Source organism: Musca domestica, unplaced genomic scaffold, assembly GCF_030504385.1.
Source record: "Musca domestica strain aabys unplaced genomic scaffold, Musca_domestica.polishedcontigs.V.1.1 27, whole genome shotgun sequence".
In the NCBI taxonomy this organism is placed as follows: domain Eukaryota; kingdom Metazoa; phylum Arthropoda; class Insecta; order Diptera; family Muscidae; genus Musca; species Musca domestica.
In genome coordinates, this window is record NW_026712286.1 from 8345319 (window position 1) to 8372115 (window position 26797).

Here is a 26797-nt window from a genome sequence, read left to right on the forward strand (position 1 = left end):
TAATAGGCATGTTGGTCCACTAGGTAAATTACAGAAAATGCAGAATTTTACATGTTTGAAATTGGAATTTTAAATGAAATTACCTTTTTTAATTCTACCACAATCAAACTTAAAACCCAATAACGTTTTTTTTTAAATAATAGTCAATTGTAATATTACCGTTTTAATATAAATAAACATTAACTAGATTGTTTGACATATAAACTGTCATCATGTGACATATTAAAATATATTGTTAAAAGCACATTGACATGCTAACTAATTGACGTAAAAAGCGTAATTTTAAACAATTGCGTGCGTGTTTAGTTTCAGAGTTAAAGTTGTCTAAACTGCTATTAAATTACAGTTTCCGTTTCTATTTTTTTTTTTTTTTTTTGTTTTTTTGAAACGCCAAAATAAACACAATTATTATGGCTAGACAACTTAATCAAAATATCATACAGTTTGCCATAAAAGTGTTTTTATTATATTTCATATTTAATTATATTATGACAAAATATTTTATTTTTCTATTTTTTATATATTTTTTTGAGTTATATAGTGTATCTATGCCCGAAAGGTAAAAATTTCTTGGCTAAAGTTTATATAATGTTTTAGAATTTTTATTTATTTTTGTTTGGAATTGTCATTCTTAAAACACGTTCTACATATTTTTCCTATACTAATTATTATTTTTTCATTTATTCTCTTTTCAGTATATAGTATATAAATATATACAAAATGGAAATGTAAGTATAAATAATTATAATTGTGATTTATAAAAGTGTTTATACTAATTTCTTTTTCTATTTGTTTATAGTGAGGTGGGTGAAAGAGAACCCGCATCTGGCGGCAGCCGTTGCAAAAGTTTTATTGCCAATCATTGGAAGGGTTTGGTTGTATTCTTAATACCCTTGCTATGTTTACCTGTGATGATTCTGAATAATACTCCTGTAAGTAAATAAAAAATCATTTCAGATTAGTTCTTTTTTAATGTTAAGGCAGGGTTTAGTGTATTTAACTAAATATTAAATTGACATATCGCCCTGACAAATGCCAAAGAGTTGGCAACACTTATATAAACTGTCTAACATGGTAGAAGAATATAGGTAGACGCATCGACACAGCTGCTGGGACAATGAACTGTCAAACCAATTTTAGAATTGAAAATGTTGAATAAAAAAATTTTAATTTGCAAAAATTGTTGAAAAATGTGAATTATAATAACCTAAAAAACATTTAAATTTTTTTGACATAACAATCCTCCCAAGCGTTGATGCATCTACATGTATTCTTCTGCCATGCTGTCTAAGATATGTTTACCTCATGACATAATTAATACTTACTCATGGTAAAATAATATGGGTGGACGCACGAAAAATAAACTGTCAAACCAATTTTGAAATTGAAAATGTTGAATGAAAAATTATTTAAATTTGTAAAAATTGTTGAAAACGCGAGTTATGATAACCTCGGAATGACGTCGTATAGGAAAAAATGTAAAAATCTACTTATATTAAAAAAAAACATTTAAAATTTGTTGACATATCAAAGCTTGTCAACTCTGAAATGTCAAAATGTTGAAAAATTTTTTTTTCATAAATACGTAGATTTTTATATGTTTACGACTCAATCGGAGGTTATAATAATGTGCATATTTCAACAATTTTTCCAAATGTGAGAAATTTTTTATTCAAAACTTTCAATTCCGAAATTGGTTTGACAGTTTATTGTCCCAGCAACTGTGGCAATGCGACTACCCGTATTCATCTACCATGATACTTAATATAATATCAAAAACAGCTGATCTTCTAGATGAGTTCCCAAAATTATTATTGTGATTAGAGGAGAAGTTGAAACATAAACAAAAAGTAGACAAAATTTAACATTTCGCCAATTTTTAAAAATCAGGTGAAACTCCATATCATTGCGTCAAAAAAATGCATTAATTTCATAAATACATTTTCGACATGAAAAAGTGAAATTTATAAAAAAGGCCACAATATTTATTTAACAAATTCTGCAGTTCGACCATCCGGGTTAAATACGTATTTTAATATTTTGAGAGATGCCCTCCAAATAGTAAAATTCATAGATTTCTTTCATTCTCCTACCAATTCCATAGCTTTTAATATATCCCTCTGCCTATTGGCATGTTTAGACCACTTTTTCAATAGAAAAATTTCTTTAGGTTAATATCTTCACAAGTTGAGACTTGAGATTAAAGTTACGATTCCATCTCTCAATTCCATTAATTATACTTCAAATTAAAATATATTTTCTTAAACTTGTATTGCGTGGCCCACAGATAATTATCCGAACTATGCTTTGCAGTTTGAAAACTATTTTTAAAATTTATTAATCGAATTATTCAATTTTTTTTCAGCCCTACCGTTGCATGTACCTTTTAATTGTTATGGCCATCTTTTGGGTCACAGAAGCTTTACCTTTATATGTTACATCAATGTTGCCTATTGTTGCATTCCCGATTATGGGTATTATGGTAAGTATTAAAACAACAATATTTTACTAAGACTTTTTAGAGTTTGGGGGAATGTAAGCAATTAACAATGTTTACAATGGTGCTCACTACCCCAGAAAAAATATTTATTTTGACATATCTGCCCTATGTTTTTATATAATTTCTGTCAAATTTATGATGTTAGAACACTTAAGCGCCATAAAGAGCTTAAATGTAAACATTGCGTTAGTTTTATATATCATTAACCAATACTATTATGTGTACACATTTATAGCGCGTTTGGATACCAAATTTTATCCAGATTACCCATATTGCCAGGATAAATTGCTTTATCAAATTTACCATGTTAATCTTTAATAGTATAAACGCGCCGTTATATCCCTTTAAAAAGTTGGCAACTCTTAACTTGTTGTTACCTCTCACATATACAATTTCGACAAACGCCATAGGTCATCGTTGTGCTTTAGCGCTGCCCATTTCTAACAGTCAAAAAAAGTGTTGCCAAATCTTAGACTGGGAAATTATTGATAAATTATTACAACGTTGAAAGTTTCCCAATTAAAATTACATTTTATAAATTGGGCACGTGTCGAATGACAATTGGCTTCAAGTAAAAACATTGTTTACATTTCCCACGCGCTAAAACGTTAAGACAAACGCCGTAGGCCATCGTTGTGCTTTAGCGCTGTTCATTTCTAACAGTCACAAGAAAGTGTTGCCAAACCTTAGACGAGGAAATTATTGATAAATTATTAAAACATTTTACATTTCCCAATTCAAATTACGTTTTATAAATTGGGCACGTGTCGTACGACAATTGGCATCAAATAAAAACATTGTTAACATCTCCCCACAGGTTAATAGGTCTAGTATTATTCCAATTAAAATTAATTTACAAAAAAAATTCTTTTCTTTTTAATTACAGAGCTCAGATGAAACGTGTAAATTATATTTCAAAGATACACTGGTCATGTTTATGGGCGGTATTATGGTCGCTTTGGTTATTGAATATTGTAATTTGCACAAACGCTTGGCATTGCGAGTAATCCAAATTGTGGGCTGCAGTCCCAGAAGGTATGTAATATCAGTATCAGTCATCAAACCCCCTCTTATGGATGAGTTTTTTTATTGTTGCTATATATCTGTCTATCTTTGTAGCAACAGACTTTAATTAAGTACACAATTTTGCATATTCATTGGCGCTGGTATAATACGAAAGTGTTGTTGAACGGGACAATGAACAATGACCGCGTTGCAATGAGTAGACAATAAATATTTATAAACTTATGGCAAATAGTTAATGTAATTTATGTATATGGGTTTAAACAAAAGAATATTCATACTGTGTAGAGTTTTGGGGGTATCATCTTTATTAAAGCAACAGATCGGATATAAGAATTTTATAATTTTTTGTATTACAGATCAAGTTTTTAAATTATTTGTAACATGACGACCAGAACCTCAATTCTTATTCCATGAAAATGTGAAATGAAAGCTTTTATAAAGAAAAGAAATGTCAAATGAAAAACTTTTCATTTCATAATTTCATAGAACAAGAATCCCACCCCCGGAACTACTAAAATATGGTGTTTTTAAATAATTTTTGGGAACTAGTTATTAAAACCGGGGATATTTTATAAATATTACTTTTTTTCTCGTCTAAATTTAAATTTTCTTTAAGGTTTTCTATTATTATGGATTTAAAATAATATTTTTTTTATATTTTTTCAAAAGAGTCTATATTTTTTATTTATTTTTAATGGTTTAATAATCTTGCATTAAAGTATATTATTATTTTAAATAAAATTTTTGATTTTATTATTTCATAAAACAAGAATCCCACCCAGAACTACTAAAATTTGGGGGTTTTAAATAATTTTTTGGAAATGTATTTTAAAACCGTGGATATTTTATAAATATTACTTTTTTCTCGTCTCAATTTTTTAAATGGATGCTCTAATTTAGATTTTTTTTTAATTCCTTTAAGGGTTTCTTTTATTGTGAATTTAAAATAATATATATTTTTTAATATTTTTTCAAAAGATTCTATTTTTTTTTATTTTTTTAATGGTTTTTATAATTTTGGATTGAAATATATTATTTTTTTTAATATATTCCACGAAAATTCCTTTTTTTAAATATTGAAAATATTTTCTGTCAATGAGTCTTAAATTATTTCAAAAGTTTTCATACTCGTGTTTTTATTTATTTCGAATATTTAATTTTAAAAACTTTTCATTATTATTTTGAATGTTTTTTTTTTTAAAGATACCAAAATTATTTTTTTAAATTTTAATTTTTTTAATCGTTACACTTCAATTAACTTGTTTCCCTCTTCCATATTTCAGATTACATTTCGGTTTGATTTTCGTTACCATGTTCTTGTCCATGTGGATCTCCAATGCCGCTTGTACAGCCATGATGTGTCCCATTATTCAGGCCGTTTTGGAGGAGTTGCAAGCCCAAGGCTTATGCAAAATGACCACCGAACCCGAGTACAAGATTGTGGGTGCCAACAACAAAAAGGCCAATGAAGAAGAGTAAGCCGTAGTAACACAAATCTCTCAAATGTTTACATTAATTATTCTCTTTTCTTCCCTTGCAGACCCCCATACCCCTCCAAGGTCACATTGTGTTACTACTTGGGCATTGCCTATGCCTCATCCATGGGTGGTTGCGGCACAGTCATTGGTACTGCCACCAACTTGACCTTCAAGGGTCTCTACGAAACTCGTTTCCCAAATTCGAAAGAAACTCTGGATTTCCCCACCTTCATGTTCTATTCCGTGCCATCGATGTTGGTCTATACCGGTCTGATGTTTGTCTGGTTGCAATATCACTTTATGGGTCTGTTCCGTCCCAAGAGCAAAGAGGCTGAGGAAGTGAAATTGGGCCAACAAGGCGCCGGCGTGGCCAAGAAAATTATCGATCAACGTTACAAGGAATTGGGACCCATGTCCATACATGAAATTCAAGTTATGATTCTCTTCATCATCATGGTCATTATGTATTTCACAAGGAAACCTGGTATTTTCCCCGGCTGGGCTGATTGGTTGGATACGGTGCCCATTAAGAATTCTATGCCCACCATCTTTGTTGTGGTCATGTGTTTCATTCTGCCCGCCAATTATGCCTTTATGCGTTACTGCTGCAATCGCAAGAATCAACCATTGCCCACAGCTACCACTCCCTCGTTGATTACCTGGAAATTCATTCAGTCGCGTGTGCCATGGGGTTTGATTTTCTTGTTGGGTGGTGGTTTCGCTTTGGCTGAGGGTAGCAAACGTTCGGATATGGCAAAACTGATTGGTCAAGCTTTGGTTGGTTTGAAATCCCTGCCCCATGCTGTCCTCTTGTTGGTCATCATTTTGGTTGCTGTCTTCTTGACGGCATTCAGTTCAAATGTGGCCATTGCCAATATTATGGTACCTGTATTGGCTGAAATGGTAGGTTTGGAAGTGGATTTTGCCCTGAGAGGGGGGGTTGATTAATGATGTGTGTTTTCTTCTTTTTTTCCAGGCCCTTGCCATTGAAATCCATCCTTTGTACTTAATTTTGCCCGCCGGTTTGGCATGCAGTATGGCTTTCCATTTACCTGTTAGTACGCCGCCGAATGCCCTGGTGGCGGGTTATGCAAATATACGCACAAAGGATATGGTAGGTTGATTTAGAATAGGAAAACATTAAAAAAATATACAGGGTGAGATAAAAAAACTGCAACAAAGTCAAAGGCCATAATTTTTGATTTTTTTCTTTTATTTTATTGAATGAAAGCAAAAAATGTCGGAAATAGCATCAAATTTTAGAATAAGTTTAGATTTGTTCGAATTGGTCACCTTTGGCACGAATTTCCAGAAAAAAAGTTATTCGTATTAACTTGCCAAAGAGGTCAGCTGAAAATTTGCACCTTCAATTGACCACCAGAACTCAAGCGCCGGCCATGGTGATGTTATGGGCCGCCATAACAGCCGATGGTCGCACTCCGCTCATATTAATCGACCGTGGCATCAGAATAAATGCCGAATATTATCGCGAAAATATTCTGGAGGGTGTATTAAAGCCTTGGAAGGACGCAAACATTTTGGCCGCAGAACTTGGACATTCCAACAGGACTCAGCACCATCGAAAAATGAGGTTCCTCGCTTCATTTTTACCACACAATGGCCACCAAAATCTCCAGATACCAATCCGTTGGACTATTGTGTCTGGAGAATTTCGGAAAGCAAGGTTGGCACTAAAAAAATACCAAAGTGTCGATCACCTCAAGCAAGCACTTCGCCGGGAATGGCCAAAATACCGCAGAGCAACATTCTGGCAGCGTGTGACGGTTTCATTGGCCGTTTGAAGGCCATAATTCGTGACAAATGCGACAAACTTATTCTAAAATTTGATACTATTTCCGACATTTTTTGCTGTCAATTAATAGAATTTAAAAAAAATATTAAAAATTATGGCGTTAGACTTTGTTGCAGTTTTTTTTTTATCGCACCCTGTATATTTGAAAGACTAGAACAAATGCCCAATTCTTTTTATTTATTAATTTTTTTTTGTTCAATAAATTAACCCGCCATTTTCCCCATTTTTTTTTTCTTACAGGCCATTGCTGGTGTTGGACCCACCATTATTAGTATTGTTGTCCTATTCGTTTTCTGTCAAACATGGGGCGCTGTGGTCTATCCCTCGTTGACCACCTTCCCCGACTGGGCACGTGAAATGGCCGTCAATGCCACATCTTAAGTTATATTTAAGAGACTTGTATCTTTTGCAAAACACTAATTGTAATAGTAGTAGTAAATCTGTCAAATTTCCCTTCTTTACGCTCGATTCCCAACTTCTTCTACTTCTTCACCAGTCATAGAAAAACCAACCAACCAACCACCCATCCACCTTTCCTCCTCTTCAACTCAATGAAAAGAAAAACAATATCCTTCAAATCTATGGTTCATCTTCCCCACCTAGACTCTTGTATGTTTTTGGTAGCCTATAAGTTTTGTAAGTGAGAAAATGTGTGCGTTTTTCCATGTATGTAGTTAAGGAGATTCGGCCATGATTTAATTTTAAAAAATTAGGATTTTTTTAATTCGAAATACGAAGAAGAATTGTATGTTAATGTTACTTAACCCTGTCCTAGTGTCATGGTCCCGTCAAAGTAAATGTCTACGTTGTCCTGCATTCATTCATGACCCCTAATTCTCGATTAAACAAAAAAAAAAAAACAAAAACTATGTAACCCCAATTTCTTGTTATATAAATTATGTATCATATACATATGTACATACTTGCCGCATCTGCTACATATACATATATATATATATATATTTATGTATGTATACAAAACATGTATGTATACATGTATTATTATAACAACAAAATGTGAAACTCTATGCATTTCTGTTAACACTGTATTTTTTTGAAATTGTTTTTTTTTTAATTTTTAATACAATAACTGTGTTTTTTTTTTATAAAACGAACTTAAGAAGGTGGACATTTATATACATATTTTTTTGTACAACTGATGAACAATAATCAATAAGAGAAGAAACAACAATCAACAATATACACCCACTGCAACAAATCAAACAATAACTTAGACAACAACAAAAGGACACAAAACACACACACATCATATTAACAAAAATACAATGAGATATAGAATTTAAAATCATTTTAAGCTAAATAATTATAACAATAATTAAATAAAATTTAAAAAAAAACAATGAAAAAAATATATTTTAGATATTTTTACAAAATGAAATGAAATTTATGTACTTTAAATGTATACAAACAAAAAGTAAATAAGGAAATAAAAATATAATTAAAAATAATAAAAAAAAAGATTTAAAATGTGTGTTATTGTTTTCCAATGGAAAATTCAAACGAAGAATCTGTTTTTTCAAATAAATAGGTCTGTCTGGTTTGTTTTCCTGCAGAAATTGTCCCACAATTTCTTTCTGAGAGAGCTACAATACGTTTACATTAAAATGGATTAACCCCACTGGATTTGGCTTAAAATTTTCATAACCATAACTTATACTTCAAATAAATCCTCTTAAAGTACGTTAACCCTACGAAAAGTTGTAACATAAACATGGCATAAGGTACTTTAATTTTGATTTGGAAGAAATTTGTGAAATCTGCTGTTTTGTCCAAACAAAGCCATTTGTCCGCCATTGAAAGAAACAAAGCGTATAAAAACTTAAACACAAAAAAGAAATGAATACAAAACAAGTAAAAAACACCACCTTAGGGTGAAGGAAATATTAGGACCCATTATGACCCACAAATACCATTTTTTTGAAAAATCCGTGAAAAAATGGGGCCTATACCAAAACGTGGACCAATACATACAATGTTTCGCTGCCGGAGCTGGAACCCATTATGACCAACAAATACCAATTTTAGACAAATCCGTGAAAAATGTGGCAAAAATCATCAAAATACCGAATATCGGGAGGTGGGGATTATACCAAAACGTGGACCGATACATCACATTTTCAACATCAACCTTCCTAGACAAAATACAAATAGTTCTGCTAAATTTTGACGCTCTACGTCAAATAATGTGGGCTGTATCGTGATTTCAACAGACAGACAGAGAGATAGACGGACTGACAGACATCGTTAAATCGACTTAGAATTTTATGCTGATTATGAATATATATAATTCATGGGGTCTACGATGAATATTTAGGGATGTTACAAACGAAATGACAAAGCTAATATACCTATTATACCTTTCCAAGGTGGAGGGTATAAAAAGGTAGAATTTCTGATTTAGCATAATTTTATCAAAAAAAGGTCTGTTTTGAAGATAATAATATATATCTCCCAAACCCTTCTGGTACCTCACCCATAACTTGCCAAAACTTGCGAAACAAGTCGGCGATTTTTTACAACTTCCTATTTGTCTCAACCAGAAATCTGAAATTTATGATTTCGCATAAAATTGGATATAAATGTTCGATTTCCTTTAAATTTTGTACATACCATAATTTTTGTTCTATATTAGATGAAGTCCTCTAAATCTGTTACCTCACACATATTTCCACATTTTCCAAAAGTTTGCACATATCTCACATAAAGTATAGGAAGTAGTTGATATAGTCCAAATCTGGCACGTTGTAATATTAATATCAGTCTTAGGTCAAAAATGGATTGATCAATATTGGCCATCTGCTTCGGAACCTTCGCCATAAAGGGTCAACCATTTGAACAATCATAATTCAAGGCTGGGGGTATAAATCTATCGGCAAAACCGACTGCTTCGATTTTACTTGTTTTAATTATAAAACACATTCAGGAGCTAATGTAAACGTACAGTTTTATTTATATATTTTCCCAAAAAAAAATATATTTCTTGTCGTATTTTTCCTTTTCCGTTTGTTTTCCAATTGAACGTGGTGCCGCTTTTAAATGTTTAAGAAACGGGAAATCACTGAGAAGAGATAGCACATATGCAGACAAACAAAAACTTAAAGCATACTTTTAGGGATGTATAGATATATTGAGTCACCCTATGGAAAAGAAAAATATCAATGTTTGAGACACCCTGTGAGAGTTGACAACGTTTTTTTGGGTATTTAACTAAATAAAGCAAAAAAAAAATAATTATGCGTGTATTGATAATTTTAGTAGATTATGCAATTCATTTAGAGGCAATCTATTAATCTAAATATTCTTAAAGTAATTGTATCCATGGTACAATAAGGAGGTAGAACAGCTTCGTAAAACTACTGAAAAACAGCCCTAAGGACATTTCCGTTTTCTGTCAGGAATATTCAAAATTAGATGCAACAAGTTATTCTCATTTCTTTACATTTTTCCAAATTTTTGAAATGAGTTAAAAAGGCAAAAGATGAATGGAAAACCAGATTATTCTTCCAAAAACACTAACCAAACCCTTCAATATTTAATTTCCATGGCATAACTTGTTAATATTCCTTGTGCGCTTCCCGTCATGTCCGTTTATTCAAATCATTGATGAGACATTTTTTGATTTTATTTTTTAAAACAATAAATAGATACACAAAAATGGGAGAAGTCGGGCATACCAGGACCTTATTGTGGTACCTTCACATAACCTTTGTATTGTACCATTATGTTATCCTTCCTATTCCAAAGGTACCCTCTAGATTAAAACTATTTTTATAAATTTGTCAACAGATGGAAGTCTTAGAAAGGCTTCTAGAGGATTTCTGTAGATAAAAGATATATAGGGTCTATATAATTTTTAAATGTCTTTTAGAGAGGATATGTTATATTGGGAATCAGACAGGTTTAATTTAGAAATTCTGGTGGACTTGTGTATAGGGTATTCTGTACACCGTTTAAAGATCTTTTTGGTCTACCTATGAAGCTATATAAAGGAGTTCTTTAGTGAAAAAACCAGCTCATAGTGAGCTCTTATTTTTTATTAACCACATTTAAGAAAAAATGTATTTCAAACAAACAATAAAAACATTTCAAGTTTTTTTTTTAAATTTTTTATTAATTTTTTTTTATATATATAAAATATTGCATTTTATTGATTATATAATGGAAATGTGCGTACTAAAGCTATACATATAAGATTACACAAAAAAAATCTTTATAAAAAAATCGAATGTAAAAAAGTTAGTTCAAGGCATTTTTTGTTTAATCTCCAAAATGACTACATGGCCAGTGTGGGTGTGTATGTGTCCAATATTCTAAAAAATATGTATCAATAATTTTACAATTTTTATACAACAGTTCTCAAAAAAAAAAAAAAAAAGAAACATCGAACAAAGTTAAGAGGGGATAGAGAAGAGAAAAAAAGCCCGCAACCATTTTTTTAACGAAAATCGAGACATTTTTTCTCACCAATAACCTTTAAACAAATACAAATTGAGACAACAGAGTGCTGCTGCCTGCTTACATCTTGGCCGATTTAACCAATTTCAAAGCCTCGGTCAATTTACGACCAAAATCGGGATGGACATTGGTAAAGTTCTTGACAGCACGCTCTTGGATGAATTGACTGGCATTGACCAAATTGCCAGCAATATTATTGACCAAACGTTGACGAGCAGGCTCATCCAAGACATGCACCCAGAAATCGGTAACTTGACCGAAGTTGTCCTCAGTGTCGCCGCTGCTGTAACGATAGACATCACCGGAAACGGGCAATTTGGATTCCAAGCTACGGGAACGTGGACAAGTTTCGGGACCAGAGAAGGAGTTGGGATAGTAGTTGGGTGCACCACCTTGGTTGTCGGTGACAGTCATTGGACCATCGCGTTGATAGTTCTTAACAGGCACACGGTAGGGACAATTGACGGGGATTTGCAAGTAGTTGGGGCCCAAACGATGGCGATGGGTGTCCGAGTAGGAGAAGAGACGACCTTGCAACATCTTGTCGGGAGATGGTTCAATACCAGGCACCAAGTGAGCGGGGCTGAATGCAATTTGTTCCACTTCGGCAAAGTAGTTGGTGGGGTTGCGATCCAAAACCATTTTACCAACTGTGATCAAAGGATATTCGCTGTGGGGCCATACCTTGGTCACATCGAAGGGATTGTATTTGAATTTCTGGGCCTGTTCGAAGGTCATAACCTGAATTCTCAAAGTCCAGCTGGGGAAGTTTCCTTCCTTGATGGCATTGTACAAATCACGGATGGAATAGTCGGGATCAGAGCCAGCCAATTCATCGGCTTTCTTGGCATCCAAATTCTTAATTCCCTGGTCGCAACGGAAATGGAATTTACAGTAGATGGGTTCACCCTTGGCATTGATCATCTTGAAGGTGTGGGAGCCATAGCCGTGCATGTAACGATAACCATCGGGAGTACCACGGTCACTGAACAGGAAACTGACTTGATGAGTGGTCTCGGGGCGCAACGAAATGAAATCCCAGAACATGTCGGGATCCTTCAAGTGAGTTTGAGGATTGCGTTTTTGGGTGTGAATGAAGCTGGGGAATAGAATGGGATCACGAATGAAGAAAATTGGTGTATTGTTGCCGACCAAATCCCAAACACCATCATCGGTATAGAACTTAACGGCAAAACCACGGGGATCACGGGCCGTATCGGCGGAACCACTCTCACCACCGACCGTTGAGAAACGTACAGCCACTGGGGTACGTTTGCCAACCTTTTCGAACACCTTGGCGGCACAATATTTGGTAATGTCGTCGGTTACTTCGAAATAACCAAAAGCACCAGCACCCTTGGCATGTACAACACGTTCGGGAATACGTTCACGATCGAAATGGGCCATTTCATCGAGGAAGTTGACATCTTGCAATAGAGCAGGGCCACGGGGTCCAACAGTCATGGTGGCATCCTTGACGCCAATGGGAGCGCCAGCACCGGTGGTAACGGCCCCGGGAGCAGACTGGAAAGAAGTTGAAAAAATGGGAAAAAATGTATTAGTTTAAGGGCTTAAATATAGTGGGGATTGTAGAGTGAGAAGAAGATTGCTTTAGGAGATTTTTATAATTTCCAATGTTACAAAAATAGGAAACCCAAAGACCATTGTTTTGACTTTTAAGATAAACATTTTAGAAGTGTTGTTTAAAAAGTTTGTTATACAGAAAGTTTGTGGGTAGTTCCCGAAAGATTGTCATTTATTATGCAGTTCTTCTTGTAGCAACGTGTAATGTCGCCGTCTCGGCGATTTTCCATGGTGTTTGCCAGTTTTCATGGAGTTATTTAGTATTTGAAAATATTTTTTGTAAATAACTTTGCGGTGAATTGGAAAATTAACAAGTTATCAAGGAGGAAATTCACGTATATGTGTGTTCTAAAATAGATTTTAGTACTATTAAGTATTGCTTCATGTTTAGTACTATATTATTTGTATTTTAAAAAGAAAAACGAGATATTTTCGCAATTCCAGACGTAAGGTTATCTCGCGTGCTTGGAAATTTAGTCTGTGTGTGAGGACAGACAGTATACCAGAACCAAACCCAAAAATATTTACTTTTTTAGTCCAATTACAGAAGCATAACGAGCGTGATTCCTACAAACAAACAAAAATCAGGTACAACCATAAATTACAATGTTCTCATTTTCAATTGAAACAATTTTTGGGGAATTGGGTGCATGTGTGTGTGTGTGCATGCCATTTGACAGATAGATCAGTGTTAAAGTCTGATGTGCATAAAACTGAGTTAAAAGTTGGTGTTTGGTTTTCATTCTTGCCACTGCCATTTAAGAAACATATCTGCTTGTAGGAAACACCACCTGGGAGGTGCTCACATATTCACATATCCAGCTGTTATGTTTCCCTTGGATGATTGTAGAAATTAGCAAACAGTTTAAAAAACTAATTGCTTGGATTCAAATATGTATTCAATAATAATTTCAATGTACGACAATTAAATAATAAACGTATTTCCTATTGATAGGCGAAAGGCAGCTCACACATTGCTATGGAATAACGAGAACATAGGGAAATACACTAAGATCATATGGCGGGAACCAAATGAAGATAAGACAAATCACTTAATGTAACCAGGGGACAAGAACCCTTACACAGAATAGGTTGTAGGGACTCAGGGCATGCGGGAAGGAATTATAAACTTTACATTTTATTTCCAACTAATTTTATAAATTTCCTACGGAGAGATAGACTTCTTGATTCGGAATACTTTAGGGGAAAAGGCTAACATTAGTAAGGGCTTTTTTTAAAAAATTCGGAATTTCTAATATAATATTCAATCTCTCATCATTTTAAGCATGGATCAACAAATCCTTTTTTCTCCAAAGAAGAAATACAGTTTAAACAATTTTTAATTCAATCAGGTTAAAATATGGACATTTTAAACAATTTTTTAGGGATATCGAATGAAAGAATTCGCAGCACGATTTGAAAGCACAAATCAAATTTATTGATTCACATTCAAAAAGATATTGAGCCAGGCGATTTTATATTAAAAAACGGCGGACTTCTTGACCCTAACTGACGAGTCGAGTTATTCAAAGACGAATTGCTAACTATGAAATACTTCGAGCAATGAAAATTGTCCGCTTTTTTATACCCTCAGCCATATGGCTAGAGAGGGTGTATATCATTTGATGCGGCCAAAACGTGTCTCATCGAAATAAAGATTTTTGACCCTAGGTTTCTTTGGACCAAATCCATTTTAGGACATTTGGAGTCGATCTAGCGATGTCCGTCCGTCTGTCTGGCTGGTTGATAACTTTACGATCCGAGTACCCGATTTGATTCAAACTTGGTACATAGTAATATTATTGTAAAACTTAGATCGAATTCGGAGATGGACAATATCGGTCCACTCCTTCTGGTACCTCCCCCACAAAATGTCTAAATTGTCAACGAAAATAATTAATTGCACACAAAGAGAAAGGATACTCCGATTTCGCTCCAACTTTGCATATGCTCATATTTGCATCAGTACTAGGTCAGGTGCGGACAATATAGGTCCACGCCGTCAAGTACCTCCCTCACAAAGGGTCAAAATTTTGAATAATAACTCTTAAAAATGTGATATAAGTGTCCGAATGTCTTCAAATTACACACATCACAATATTTTTATTAACCCAAGGTCTGGTGTAAAGATGGAAAATATCTGCCCACTCCTTGTGGTACCTTCCCCACAAAGGGTCACAATTTTTAATATTCATGAAGCTCATAAAACACGAAACTAACATCCGATTCCATTCAGACTTAGTACATCTCAATATTTCCATTAACACAAGATCTATTATAAAGATTACGGAGATCGAACCATTGCTTCTGGTGCCTCCCCCACAAACGGGTCAACGTTTTGAATAACCAAAACGATTGTAAAATCCGAAATAAGCATCGGGTTCTCTTCAAATTTCACACAACACAATATTTTTATTAACCCAAGGTCTGGTGTGAAGATGGAATATATCGGTCCACTCCTTTTGGTACCTCCCCCACAAAGGGTCAAAATTATGAATATTAATCATAAAACGCGAAGTTAATCTCCGATTTCAGTCAGACTTGGTACATCTCAATATTTCAATCAACACAAGATCTGTTATAAAGATGGTAAAGATCGAACCATTCCTTTTGGTACCTCCCCCACAAAGTATCGGCCCGTGACTAACCCACAAATAGTCACAATTTTCAATAATTTCATCTGTCATAACTTGCGATATGACATTAAATACTCCGATCGAAGGAAAGTGGCCGTATTTTAATTCCACATATTTAGTGCCAATTACATCTTAATTATTGTGGCCAATAAACATTTAAATGACAAAGATTTTTTGGAACAATTCAACTTTCCAAATAATTTGCAATCTGTTTGGAAGGCTGCAAATTATAATTGCGTGTCATATAAGAGCATACATTTGCATAAAAAAATCTAATTAAAAATTTTATTTAAAATTGTTAAAAATCTTATTCTGCACTAAATATGCAATCATTATAATTGCATATTTATTTTAGCTAATGTGACAAGAAATAAATATAAAAAATAATATATTTTGCTTTATTTTACCAAGAATACATCAAATCTAAAATTTTTTATCATTTTCTAAATGTTCTCTTTATGCATCCAGAATATTCGCGAAATGATTGTTATTATGCAATTATATTTTTTTCCATTTGGGCTATATTATAAATTCCCTCTACGCTGGCCTATCTTATCGTTCATTATACGCAATGTTCAAAAAACAATACAAAAAAAAAAAAACAGCAACAGCAGTAATTAACAAAACAAAACGCAGAAAAGAAATTTGCTAATTCCTCCAAATATCACATTCAATTTCAGATAATTAAATCAAAAAAGCACAGAGAAAATGCATTCAATTGTAAAAGATATTTTGGTTATATCCAAAATAAAAACAAATGTTGTTTGAAATTATTTATTATTAGGAAAAACAAGTTCGGGGCATTGCAATCTGGTTGTGTGAGATTAGGTTGTGATATCGCCGCCTTAGTCCACTAATCGATTTCAACGAAGTTCAGTTTAAGGAATGTTTAGAGTATTTCATGACAAGCCACCAATAAACATGTGTGCGTATGTGTGCGTTTGGCCAGAGGGGTTTCAATGTGTCGATTTGAATAAGGAGTCAAAAAGGTCGTATCAAGCATGTTAAAGCTAATAAACAATTGCATTCTAAATTAGAATTGTTTGTACAAATCAGAAAAAAAACTTGCCATTGCTGGAGCGCAAACAATTTGCAATGTCAAATATTTTTGGAATTGATTACAATTTGCTTTTAATGTTCGGAGGAAGCAAAAGGTAATTTAAATGTAATTATTTGTAGCATTAAATATATAAAATTATTAATTTATCTTTCCTTCCAAATAATAAAAAAAAATGTTTAAGACGTGTCGAGAGGAAACAATAAACAATATGTGAAATATTTAAGTACAAATACCAAAACTTTCCTAAGTGAAACAATGTGTATTAAATAAAAAAAATATTTAATTATGCCATAATTGTTATAAAATCGGTGATGAAAAGAATGAATCATTTTAGCACGTAGAGTTTAGGATTTGTTTCTTTGTATGGCAAAAAAAAAAAAATAAATAAAAACAAAATCAGAACTTATTATAAGGTTGTAATATCAAAAAGGCTTCAATAAAAGTATAGTATTAACTTAAAGGCAATTCAATGTTGTAATAATTAATTTGGCTTTAAATTAGCACTAATTGCTAGGCTAATTAATGCGACATGGTGAATCAGTTGGTGGAGGAACACATGAGCAATGCATTTTTGAAAAATCTAACACTTTGTGATATTTTTGTGGCTTATTCTTCGAATAGAAGAGGAAGTTCCAATTCCCTGCCCTTGTTCCCATCTTTGTAAAGCCATCCATGACTTCAAGACTTGCCTCAACAGGTTTTGCAATTGGCCTAACGTTACCGTCCGCCAACCAAGCAGCCAGCCATTGCAATGTAGTGTGGGGTATTATGCCGGTTTTTGTTTTTGCCTTGTTGAAGCAAGCACAGACCAACAAAGTTTAATGACTTGTCTGCGCAGCTCAAAAGCCAAGTAAAATCTATGCCACACTTCATTGCAACAAATGAAAGCCTCTTTGTTGTAGTTGTTTTATTTGCTGCAGTGTGTCTCAGCGACTGGCATTTCTAAGTTTTAGTTTGAGGTTTGTTTGTTGTAAAGGCATTTTACTGGGTTTACATTCTTCAACAAAAAAAAACAGACACTTACGATCAGTTTTTGCTCTCTCATTCGATTCTCCTCTCTTTTTTATTGCATCGCTAATAAAATGCAATATTTGTTGATTTGCAACTTTTATTTTGCCTTACTGGATTGTGGCGACCCGAGTCAAAATGTTGTTCTTTTTTCATGGCAAAAAGTCATGAATATCAGGGTTTTTAGATAGTCCAACAAAATAGAGAGATATGTTGCATGGCCAGTTTGGATGCATACCTACATAGATTTATAGGCCTTTTTTTTGTTTGCAATCACATATAGATAAATGGTTTTGGTTTAGCATTCTAAGCCTAAAAAAAGCTCGACAATGGCAATATAGGTTGGTAATGAAAATGTCTCAAATGACATTCCAAACTACATCAAATCAAAAAAAAATCTAATCACTGCGACAGATAGGATTGAATGCCTCCATGTAAAAGAAGGATAACTAAAAATTAAATAAATTATTGACAATTTAGATAAATAGTCGATTTCGCTTGCATGGTTCAGAAACAATCCTCCAATCTTCAAGCAATTGTGTTAATCTCCTGAAGGAGTTTCATATTTGAAGAGCCATTACTCCATATAACCCACATAAATGTTATCTAAAATAACGAAAAAAACTAATTTAAATGCTAAGAAAAATTATTTTAGGAGAACATACACAAAGCAGATCGGGCAGGTACTCACTTACTCCATTTACGATTTGTATGAAAGAATTAAAGTTCAAAGCTTCTAGGCTTGGAATAATCACTGTTTGACCATATCTTCAAATAGTTATTTAGATCAATAATCCATCGTTTATTTAATTAAAGATCAAGTGGTATTAAGATTTATTTATTCAGTGCGATATTAATTGGATAATTCCACTAAGTTCTTCGTATTTAAAGAAAAAAAACTATTTCTTTATTTCCTATTAACAGGCGTTCGCGCCTTTTCCGTGACAACTGCACGGAGTTGCCATTTCAGGCAAAATTATGCCATTTGACTAATACCATGGTCAGACGTTGCATCAATTATCAGCTTTTTAAAACTCATATATAAAAAAGAGGAAAATGTAAATAAATAAAACAGCAAATGAATGCAATAAATAAAATGAGGATAATTTTACATTTAAAATTAATAAAAACTGATTTCTTTTCAAATAAAAATTAGATTAACGATCAACAACAGTTGTTGCCTATAATAGACAGATTTAAAAAAATTTTACATTATGACTAATGCCAGGTTCAAAAGCATTTGCAAACAAACTTATTTCTTATTTTAAACAAAAAAACTTTATATTTCAATAGAAAATATGTGTATTGCATGTTTTTGTTTGCTAATAAACATTTAAGTGGTAAGCAATTAATGGAGTAAATAAACATTCAAAAAAAACAAACCGACAAGTGTTAAGAACATTTTAAGATTTTAATTGAATTTCGTTTTGTAATTGAACAGCATATGTAGGTAAAAAAAATAATTACAAAAATTTACTAATTGAATTTTTGTTAGTAAATGTGTGAAAACTGATTCATGCCGTAGCAGTAATTATCCCCAAGTCTGTCATTGAAAAAAATCTGTGGAAACATTTTTTTGCAATTGACAGATGTAATGGCAAGTTGTTAGGGGAATATATGCAATTGCACGAAATAGCTAAATGAAGTGTAAAATTAATATAGAAAATTGGTAATAAATACTCCCTTGGAATTTCACGAAATAGCTAAATGGATTGTAATGTAATATAGAAAACTTTTAGTTTTTAATAAAATTTATAAGTAATATTAAAGTTTTCATTTCATAATTATAATTTTTCCCTGGAGTTTGCGGTAAATTACTTCAATTACATGCATGAACATTAACATTCTACCACAATAATATTATCTTTATTAGAATTTTTCTATTTATATTATTTCTATTGAGGTTTTTTTTTTGTTTACAGAAATTATTTGTATGCGATAAACAGAGAATTGAAGCAAAATTGCGAGGAGGAGTAGAGGGTATTAATTTTTCTCCCAAAACTTTGCTTTACCAATATCAAAATAGGTATAAAAAAATGCAGCCGGCAATTTTTGTATTTTGTTCTGCCAATATTTACACTGCACCTTGTTTACTTTGCTTTTGCACTTCTTCTTTGTGCTTTGCAAATCAACAACACAATAGCAAGAAAAAAATGTTGATTTTATAATCGTTATCTATTCACTTCATGTAGATTGTCTCAGAACTATGCCCCTGTATTTTGTATTCCAAAAGCAAGGTAGGTATGCCAGGCAGAAGAATAATTAAAAAAGAAAACATGTTGCACAAATGACAAATTTCACCATCTTCATCATGATTTTCATTATCAGTTAACCTCCCCCTCCCTCCCTACCCATCCTGCTGCTGGAAAATGAGTTTCAATATTTTTTTTTGTTTACGAGTTTGTTTTTGTTTTGTCTAATCTCCTGCCAAGTAGTTAGTATTCTCAGAACATGCAAATATAATTCACAATTGTAATTATCATTCTTATCGTATCTGTGATTGTTTTTTGTATTTTTACGATATACTAGTACAAAGTGTTAGATAAATGAAATAATAGTAGATGTGTCAAAAAATACTGTAAGCGGAAAATTACTTGTTGCCATGGTTTCCAATGGTAATTATTAATATATATATGCATTTGGTTTTTTATAGGAAATGTAATAAGCATTGTTGCAATAAAACCATTAGGGCTTTAAAAAGTCCTCATTATACCAATAACTTCTCGACATTTCTAAAAAATTGTTAAAGGACAGAAAAAATGTTATCTTTTTATAAAATAAAAGGATAGAAATAAAGAATATGGCTCTCATCGTCTTTCATCTTAACCTTAACCCTGTGTTTACACGAGCTCTTTAACTTCTGTACAGCTTTACATCTGTGTAAACTCTTGGTAAATATTTGCGAGAAATGACAATTTCTGATAATAAGATTCACGTTCTTCATTTTTTTTCATATAATCTTTACAAATAGATTTCATTTGTGTCTTTCAAAATGTCAACGATAAACCCATATGTACATATAATATGTATATTATCAGCAAAGAATTCCTTCTGGAATATGGCATTTTAAATGCATGTGTGGAAATAAATATATTGTTTATAAATGCAAACGATAAGCAGCAAAAGCATAAAGTTCATTTTGCATGTACGTTTGCTATTCTATTTCCAGTATCTAGAAAGTGAAAAGAGCTTAGGGACAAAGTCAGAATGTTTTTTGAAATTGTTTTTGTCTAAAAAAAACAAAAATGGTTGCAAAACATTTAATTAAATTAAGTAAATTTAACAAAACAAATTTTAAGAGTCTAAATTTTCAATAATAAAAGTCATAAATAAAGTTATTAATTATATATTTGTGATATGCTAAACTATTACATATGTATTAATGGATTTATTGCCTGTCGAACTCCTAAACACCCTAAATAATACTATTACATCTAAAATTCAAAGATTAGCATACGATTAGGTAGAAATCAACAAAATGATAAGAATGGTAATCAAGTTCAAAAAACCTATTTTGAATTTTAAATTTTCTAGAAAATTTCTAAGGTTAACTTGAGTTTTGATATTGCAAATGCCATTTTTTGGCTTTATAATAAAATATTAATGGACCTTAAGAGTATTATTAAAATCTTATCAGTTTTTTTTTTTTTGAATGCATCGCAGAGCTTATTAGTCATCCTCTGTAGAACATAAAAAAACTTGCAATTTGGATTTCATAAAATGCAATTACAAAGCGTATAGTACAATTTTCATGCAGTCATAAAAGTTTTATAGTAATTTAAATTGTTCGATTTAAAAACAATTATATCAATCCTTTGAAATTGCTGTGTAATAATATATTTTGACATTTATTAATTTTTATTGTACTTTTTTCATGTAATTTATAATAATCATTTAATATATATACATTTTGTCCATTTTTTTCTCAATATCTTTCAATTTCAATCCAAAATTTAAAAAGTTCATTAATAAAACACGCTGCCTTAAAATAATCAACGTATGAACACTATATAAGCTATTAAATCACTAAATTTTGACAAAAAAAGTGAATTACCTTGTAAATTAAGGCGAGAATATATAAAACGCTTTTTTGGTTGGCTTAAGTCATCGGCTGACTTCTTCGTATAGGAACAAAGGAGTTTTAGGTTAACTTGGTTCGATTTTGGCCCTACGCTCCTTTGCTCTTTTCCGAAAAAGCCAGACGCGGACATAAGTCGAAAAAGCGTGTTATGTATTCTCACCATTACTCTAGAATCAGACATTTATTATATTTTTTCCTCCGTTCCAGAACTGCAAGAATATAAAACTCTTTATTAGAGTAGACGATTTTCCCTTTATGATATCGAAAAATGCGTACCTAATAGTTTCTTGCAAGAGAGTATTTATTTTACGTTTTTTTCTCATGTATTTTTTTCTATTTCATTTACTATACATAAAAACATTTTAATTTTAATCCAAACATTAAAATGTCCACCTAGGTAATATGCTGCTTTTATGGAAAGAATCTAAGTGTGAACATTATATGAGCAGCGGTATGGCAGAGAATCATTTGACATCTCTCTCTCTCTCCCTCACATACGGCAAACTGAATCACAAGAGTAATGACGAAATTAATATAAATTGTGGCATTTTCAATTAAAACTTACTAAATTTTAAACAATTTGTTAATTTTCCTTTTAAATAAAGTCTTGAAAATAAAAATATGTACATTTAAATCCCATATCGATACGAACTAGGGCCTTGTAGTTATACCAAAAAAATGGCGGCAAAATTGTGAGTCATTGTGTGACAGCGTTTGTTGAAGTAAAATACAATTACAGTGGTTTCTATTTACCTGCATCAACATTAGCTGCGCATTGGCCTTTGCAGACCAAAAAACTTTTTTTATGCCATTTTTTTCTGAATCCCTTTATTTGAATTGTATTTAAGTGCCCAATCGATAGCTGCACATTGGACATTCCTTCCTCGAAAATTTGGTATTTTTTTTAATTTGGTTACAAAAATTGTATTTATCTGCACAAGAAAATTTTTTGCAAACTCAAAAAAGACACTAAAAACTACCACTTCGTTTTTGTTTTTGTATTCGCAAAAACAATAACAACACAAGAAAAGAGCATGCATTAAAAACATATTCTCGCTTCCTCTCCCACACTAAAAGATGGTTATGCTGCTGCTGCTTTGTTGTGCACGAATAGAAAATTAAAGATAACTGCACTTTTTGTGAACGTAAGTAAAATTAAAGATACCTGCTTCATTGTGCAGATAAATGCAATGAAGCTACCTGCATTTTGGGCATTGCTGCACAAGATGTCGTGCAATTTTTGATTGTGCAGGTAAGCAAAAAATACTGTATTTGCTTATTTAATTCAGAAAACCTACTTAAAATGTTAATAAATCTTTAAAGTATGACTTTAACATCCTTTGCACTCATCTCTACATAGTGAGTCAATTCTTCACACTTGACTGGCTTCAAGATAATTGTTCTAACCATAAAATAATTTCGGATTGCATTAAAACAAATAGTTAATAAACAATAATATAAACAAAACAAACTCAAAAAATCTTAACTAATTAAACATTATAATTTATGCAGCTTCATAAAAAGAATATAAAACAAAATATATACACGCTGGTGCCAACAGAACTTTGCTCAAAGAAATTTCTCAACTTTAGAAACACACTTCTTCTTTAGCGCTGAAAGTTAATGCTAAACACACAGATTACTGTGTGTTATCGTTCAAATAGAGATTAGATTTTTGTTTTTCCACCTCGCCGTCATAAAACTACAAAATCTAAGGGGGTAAATAATTTGTTGTTTTATTTTTGTGTTTTAGATAGAGCTTGCTGAAAGTTGAAGATAACCTTAGAAATGGTTGAAAAAGTATAGCAATGCATTTAAACACTTGAACATTGATCTAGAATGCCGGGAGGGATAAAAAGTAAATGTATGAGAAATGTCAAAACCAATTTTGAATATATTTTAAGACTTATGGCACAAAAACTGTAGCAATGAGGTCCAGAGAAAATTGTAAAACGCCAAAAAATGATTTTTTTGAAAACAGCGCAATTTTTGCAAGATTTATGGAGGATTAAGCAACAGATAGACTTACGAAAGCATATTGGCTTCTTGGAAAATTTACCTTGTATTGACCCAATAATGTCATGTCTGCATAAAATGTTTTATGTGACTCTGTTCTTAATCTCCCATAATCAATAAACGTTCCACTTATCAATTATAGGGAGAAAACTATGATTCTATATTTAGCATCAACACTTTACCCACAATATCATGGAAGGGAACATTAATATGTCAGAAATTTTAAAATGTTCTGTCCAAAAATAATTAGATTTTTTGGTTTTCTTAAACTAAATATGGATTTTCAACAATTTTTACAAATTTATATAATTTTTCATTCAGAATTTCCAATAGCGAAATTGGTTTTACAGTTCATTGTCCAGGCAGATGTGTCCATGCACAATATGCAACAAACAGCTGTCGTGGAAATTTAGTCGTAATATTACAAATAACTACAATTGTACATAAGGCGAATTTTAATAGAATTATCATTTGATCATTATCATTTGATATTGATAGGTACCTATGTCATATCATACAATAATAGATAATATTTGCTAATATATTTTATCAGATAATATATTTTAGATGTTAAGCAAAATGGTAAAGCAGACGATAATATCCATGACATTACTTGCAAATATTATGAAATTAGTTTCAACTATTTAAGGTGCGTCAAATCTGTTTGTCATAGCTTAAAAACAAACAACAATATAGTCCTAATTTAAAATGCATGCATTCTGGATGGAATTGTGAAAATCTTAGCCAATTAGAAACATATTCCTACTTATAAATTTGAATCCTGTGAAGTTTTCAAGAGTTTTCACAAAATAACAAAAGTCCAAAAACGATTTGGACCTTGAACTCCCTGCCGGAATTGAGTTTACAAATACATTTGAAGATATTAATATTTTTTACAATAACAAAGTGCAAGCACTCTAATATCACCAGATGCACACAAACACAATATGCATATGTACATATATACTAGGTATTTATTAATGATTTCTTTGAGACGTAAATAACAAAAAGGTGAACAGCCTCACGAAAATTAGCAGCACAATTACAGCCGCCTTAAATGATGTGAACTTATTGAATTACCATTCATTTCTTTCGAATTCACAAAACTAAGCGTACAAATGTTGTTGTATGATTACAGAGCAATTTCTTAACATTTCCAAAAGTCAATCAACTGTCAACCACTCCACCCTTCTCAAAATTAAAAGGGGTAATAACAAAAGCCGGCAAGACGATATTGTTTCTTTGGGCTTTCTTCAACTACCTTTACTTTCTTTTAGGCCAATTGCTTCTATTGTGTTACATATATTATTATATTATTGTTATTTTGTGGTATGTTGTTTTCTTGTCTTGTCATATGGAAAATTACAGAGATTTTGTGAAATGGAAGAAATATTAAAAAGTATTTAGAACTAAAAACAAATTTCCGAATACTTACATTCAAAGAATTCTTGTAGTCAATCAATTGATTGGATGCAGTATCGCGAGACATGTTGCTTGATTTTTATATTTTGTAAAGAATCTACAATAAAAAGTAACACGTAAAAAATTATTATCACTGGCCTAACTCTCACGTTGTCTTTGCGTCTGGAATGGACTACGAACCCCACTACTCGAGATAAATAGCCGTAGCTGGTGTTCTCCACCTTTTTATAGGATTTGATAATTAGTGATGTGTCTTTGACGCACACTTAACATGTAATCGTAATCGTTTTTGTTATCGTTTTGTATTTATCGATTTCTAGTATGTGGAATGAGGGAACATGAGGTAGCTACATGAAAATGAAATGAAAGTGGGGTAATGTGAGAGAGATAGGCAAGAAATGAGAAGAATGGTTGAAAGAAAGAAGAAAAGGTAGGGTACATATGCGTAAACTGTTTAAGGAAAGTACACACACATGGTAGAAGAAAAGAGGTAGATGTGATTTTCAATGAATGTCACTAACTGAAATAATTTTTCATTCAAAATTTAGAATTCCATGGGTCTGACTTTAGGAAAATGCCTGACAGGGACGAAAATGACCAAAATTATGTTTACGTAGTAGTAAAATACAACTTGTGTAAACACCTTGGTAATGCCAAATTTACACCAAAAAAGCCAGTATTCATGGTAGAAGAATACAGGTAGATGCACGCTTGGGAGCATTGATATTGTATAAATTATAAAATGTTTTGACAAAATAATAGCCCATTTAGACTGAACTCTTATATGATTAAGTATTTTTAAGTATTTTAAGTATTTTTTCGACTTATGTCGAAATTTGCCCAAATTTACGATGATTCGTCATACAAAAAATTTAAACTTAAAAAACTTAAAACAAGGATTTGATAAATCGACATATTTCGGAATACAACACTGAGTTTTGCTCTTGAAAATTCAACAATTCTAGTCTGTGCCAAAATAGACAACAGTGTTCGTATATCGTTTACTTACATTTTAAAACAGCTGTAAACAGAAACTCACAAATACAAACGAAAGTTTTTCCTCAATATATTCTTCTGATACTTGTATACATTTTTCAACATTATTTCTGTCGATCGTTGGAGAAAAATTTTTTTTTGGAATTTTCAAACAATTATTTTTTTCATGGTACAATAAGGAGCTTCGTAAAAGTACAGAAATACAGCCCTGAGCATGGCAGAAGAATACAGGTAGATGCATCAACGCTTAGAAACATTGATATGTCAAAAATGTTCAAATGTATTTTCAAATATAATTAGATTTTTATATGTTTTTTTATACGACGTCATTCGGAGGTTATTATAATTTGTGTTTTTCAACCACTTTTACAAACATAAATAGTGTTTCATTCAACATTTGCTATTCCAAAATTGGTTTGACTTGTGTTTGACATTGTCCCAGCAGCTATGTCGATGCGTCTACCTATATTCTTCTACCATGGCCCTGAGGCTATGCCCGCTTCCTGTCAAATTTACATGCAACAAGTTGTTTTTATTTATTCGATATTTTTTCCTCCTTTTTTAAAATGAGTCAAGTAGGTCGAGAAATGAATGCCTGGATTTTCTTTCAAAAATATGTTTTGATCTTTCAGTTACATGGCAAAACTGGCTAATAGCTTTAAACCGCGTCCCGCAATGCAAGCTTCTCCCAAACTTTGATT

At 32.1% G+C, this 26797-nt stretch overlaps 2 protein-coding genes across 2 annotated transcripts in view; one reads left to right on the forward strand and one right to left on the reverse strand.

The window, feature by feature from the left end:
• The window catches only part of LOC101897623 (protein I'm not dead yet), a 37733-nt gene extending 29437 nt beyond the window's left edge, over nt 1–8296 (forward strand). Inside the window, exons 2-9 of the mRNA XM_005180580.4 lie at nt 696–728; nt 800–932; nt 2366–2482; nt 3387–3535; nt 4810–5001; nt 5067–5907; nt 5981–6118; nt 7058–8296. Coding sequence (XP_005180637.1) covers nt 721–728; nt 800–932; nt 2366–2482; nt 3387–3535; nt 4810–5001; nt 5067–5907; nt 5981–6118; nt 7058–7198 — 1719 coding nt within the window. The 5' untranslated portion in view covers nt 696–720 and the 3' untranslated portion in view covers nt 7199–8296. The remainder of the gene's footprint in view (nt 1–695; nt 729–799; nt 933–2365; nt 2483–3386; nt 3536–4809; nt 5002–5066; nt 5908–5980; nt 6119–7057) is intronic.
• Nucleotides 8297–10953: 2657 nt separating this feature from the next.
• On the reverse strand, nt 10954–25349 carry LOC101897799 (catalase). Its single transcript, XM_005180581.4, has 3 exons — nt 25281–25349; nt 25114–25197; nt 10954–12817 (listed from the first exon to the last, which is right to left on the reverse strand). The coding sequence occupies exons 2-3, from the start codon at nt 25165–25167 to the stop codon at nt 11354–11356; spliced, it is 1518 nt and encodes a 505-aa protein (XP_005180638.2). The 5' UTR covers nt 25168–25197; nt 25281–25349; the 3' UTR covers nt 10954–11353.
• Nucleotides 25350–26797: the final 1448 nt, after the last annotated feature.

What these genes read in the sequence shown, in the direction of transcription:
- LOC101897799 (XM_005180581.4), bottom strand. Translation starts at nt 25,167, where the DNA reads ATGTCTCGCGATACTGCATCCAATCAATTGATTGACTACAAGAATTCT. An exon ending in ACTACAAGAATTCTTTGAAT is followed by an intron (nt 12,818 to 25,113) that starts GTAAGTATTCGG and finishes ACTTCTTTCCAG; the next exon opens with TCTGCTCCCGGGGCCGTTAC.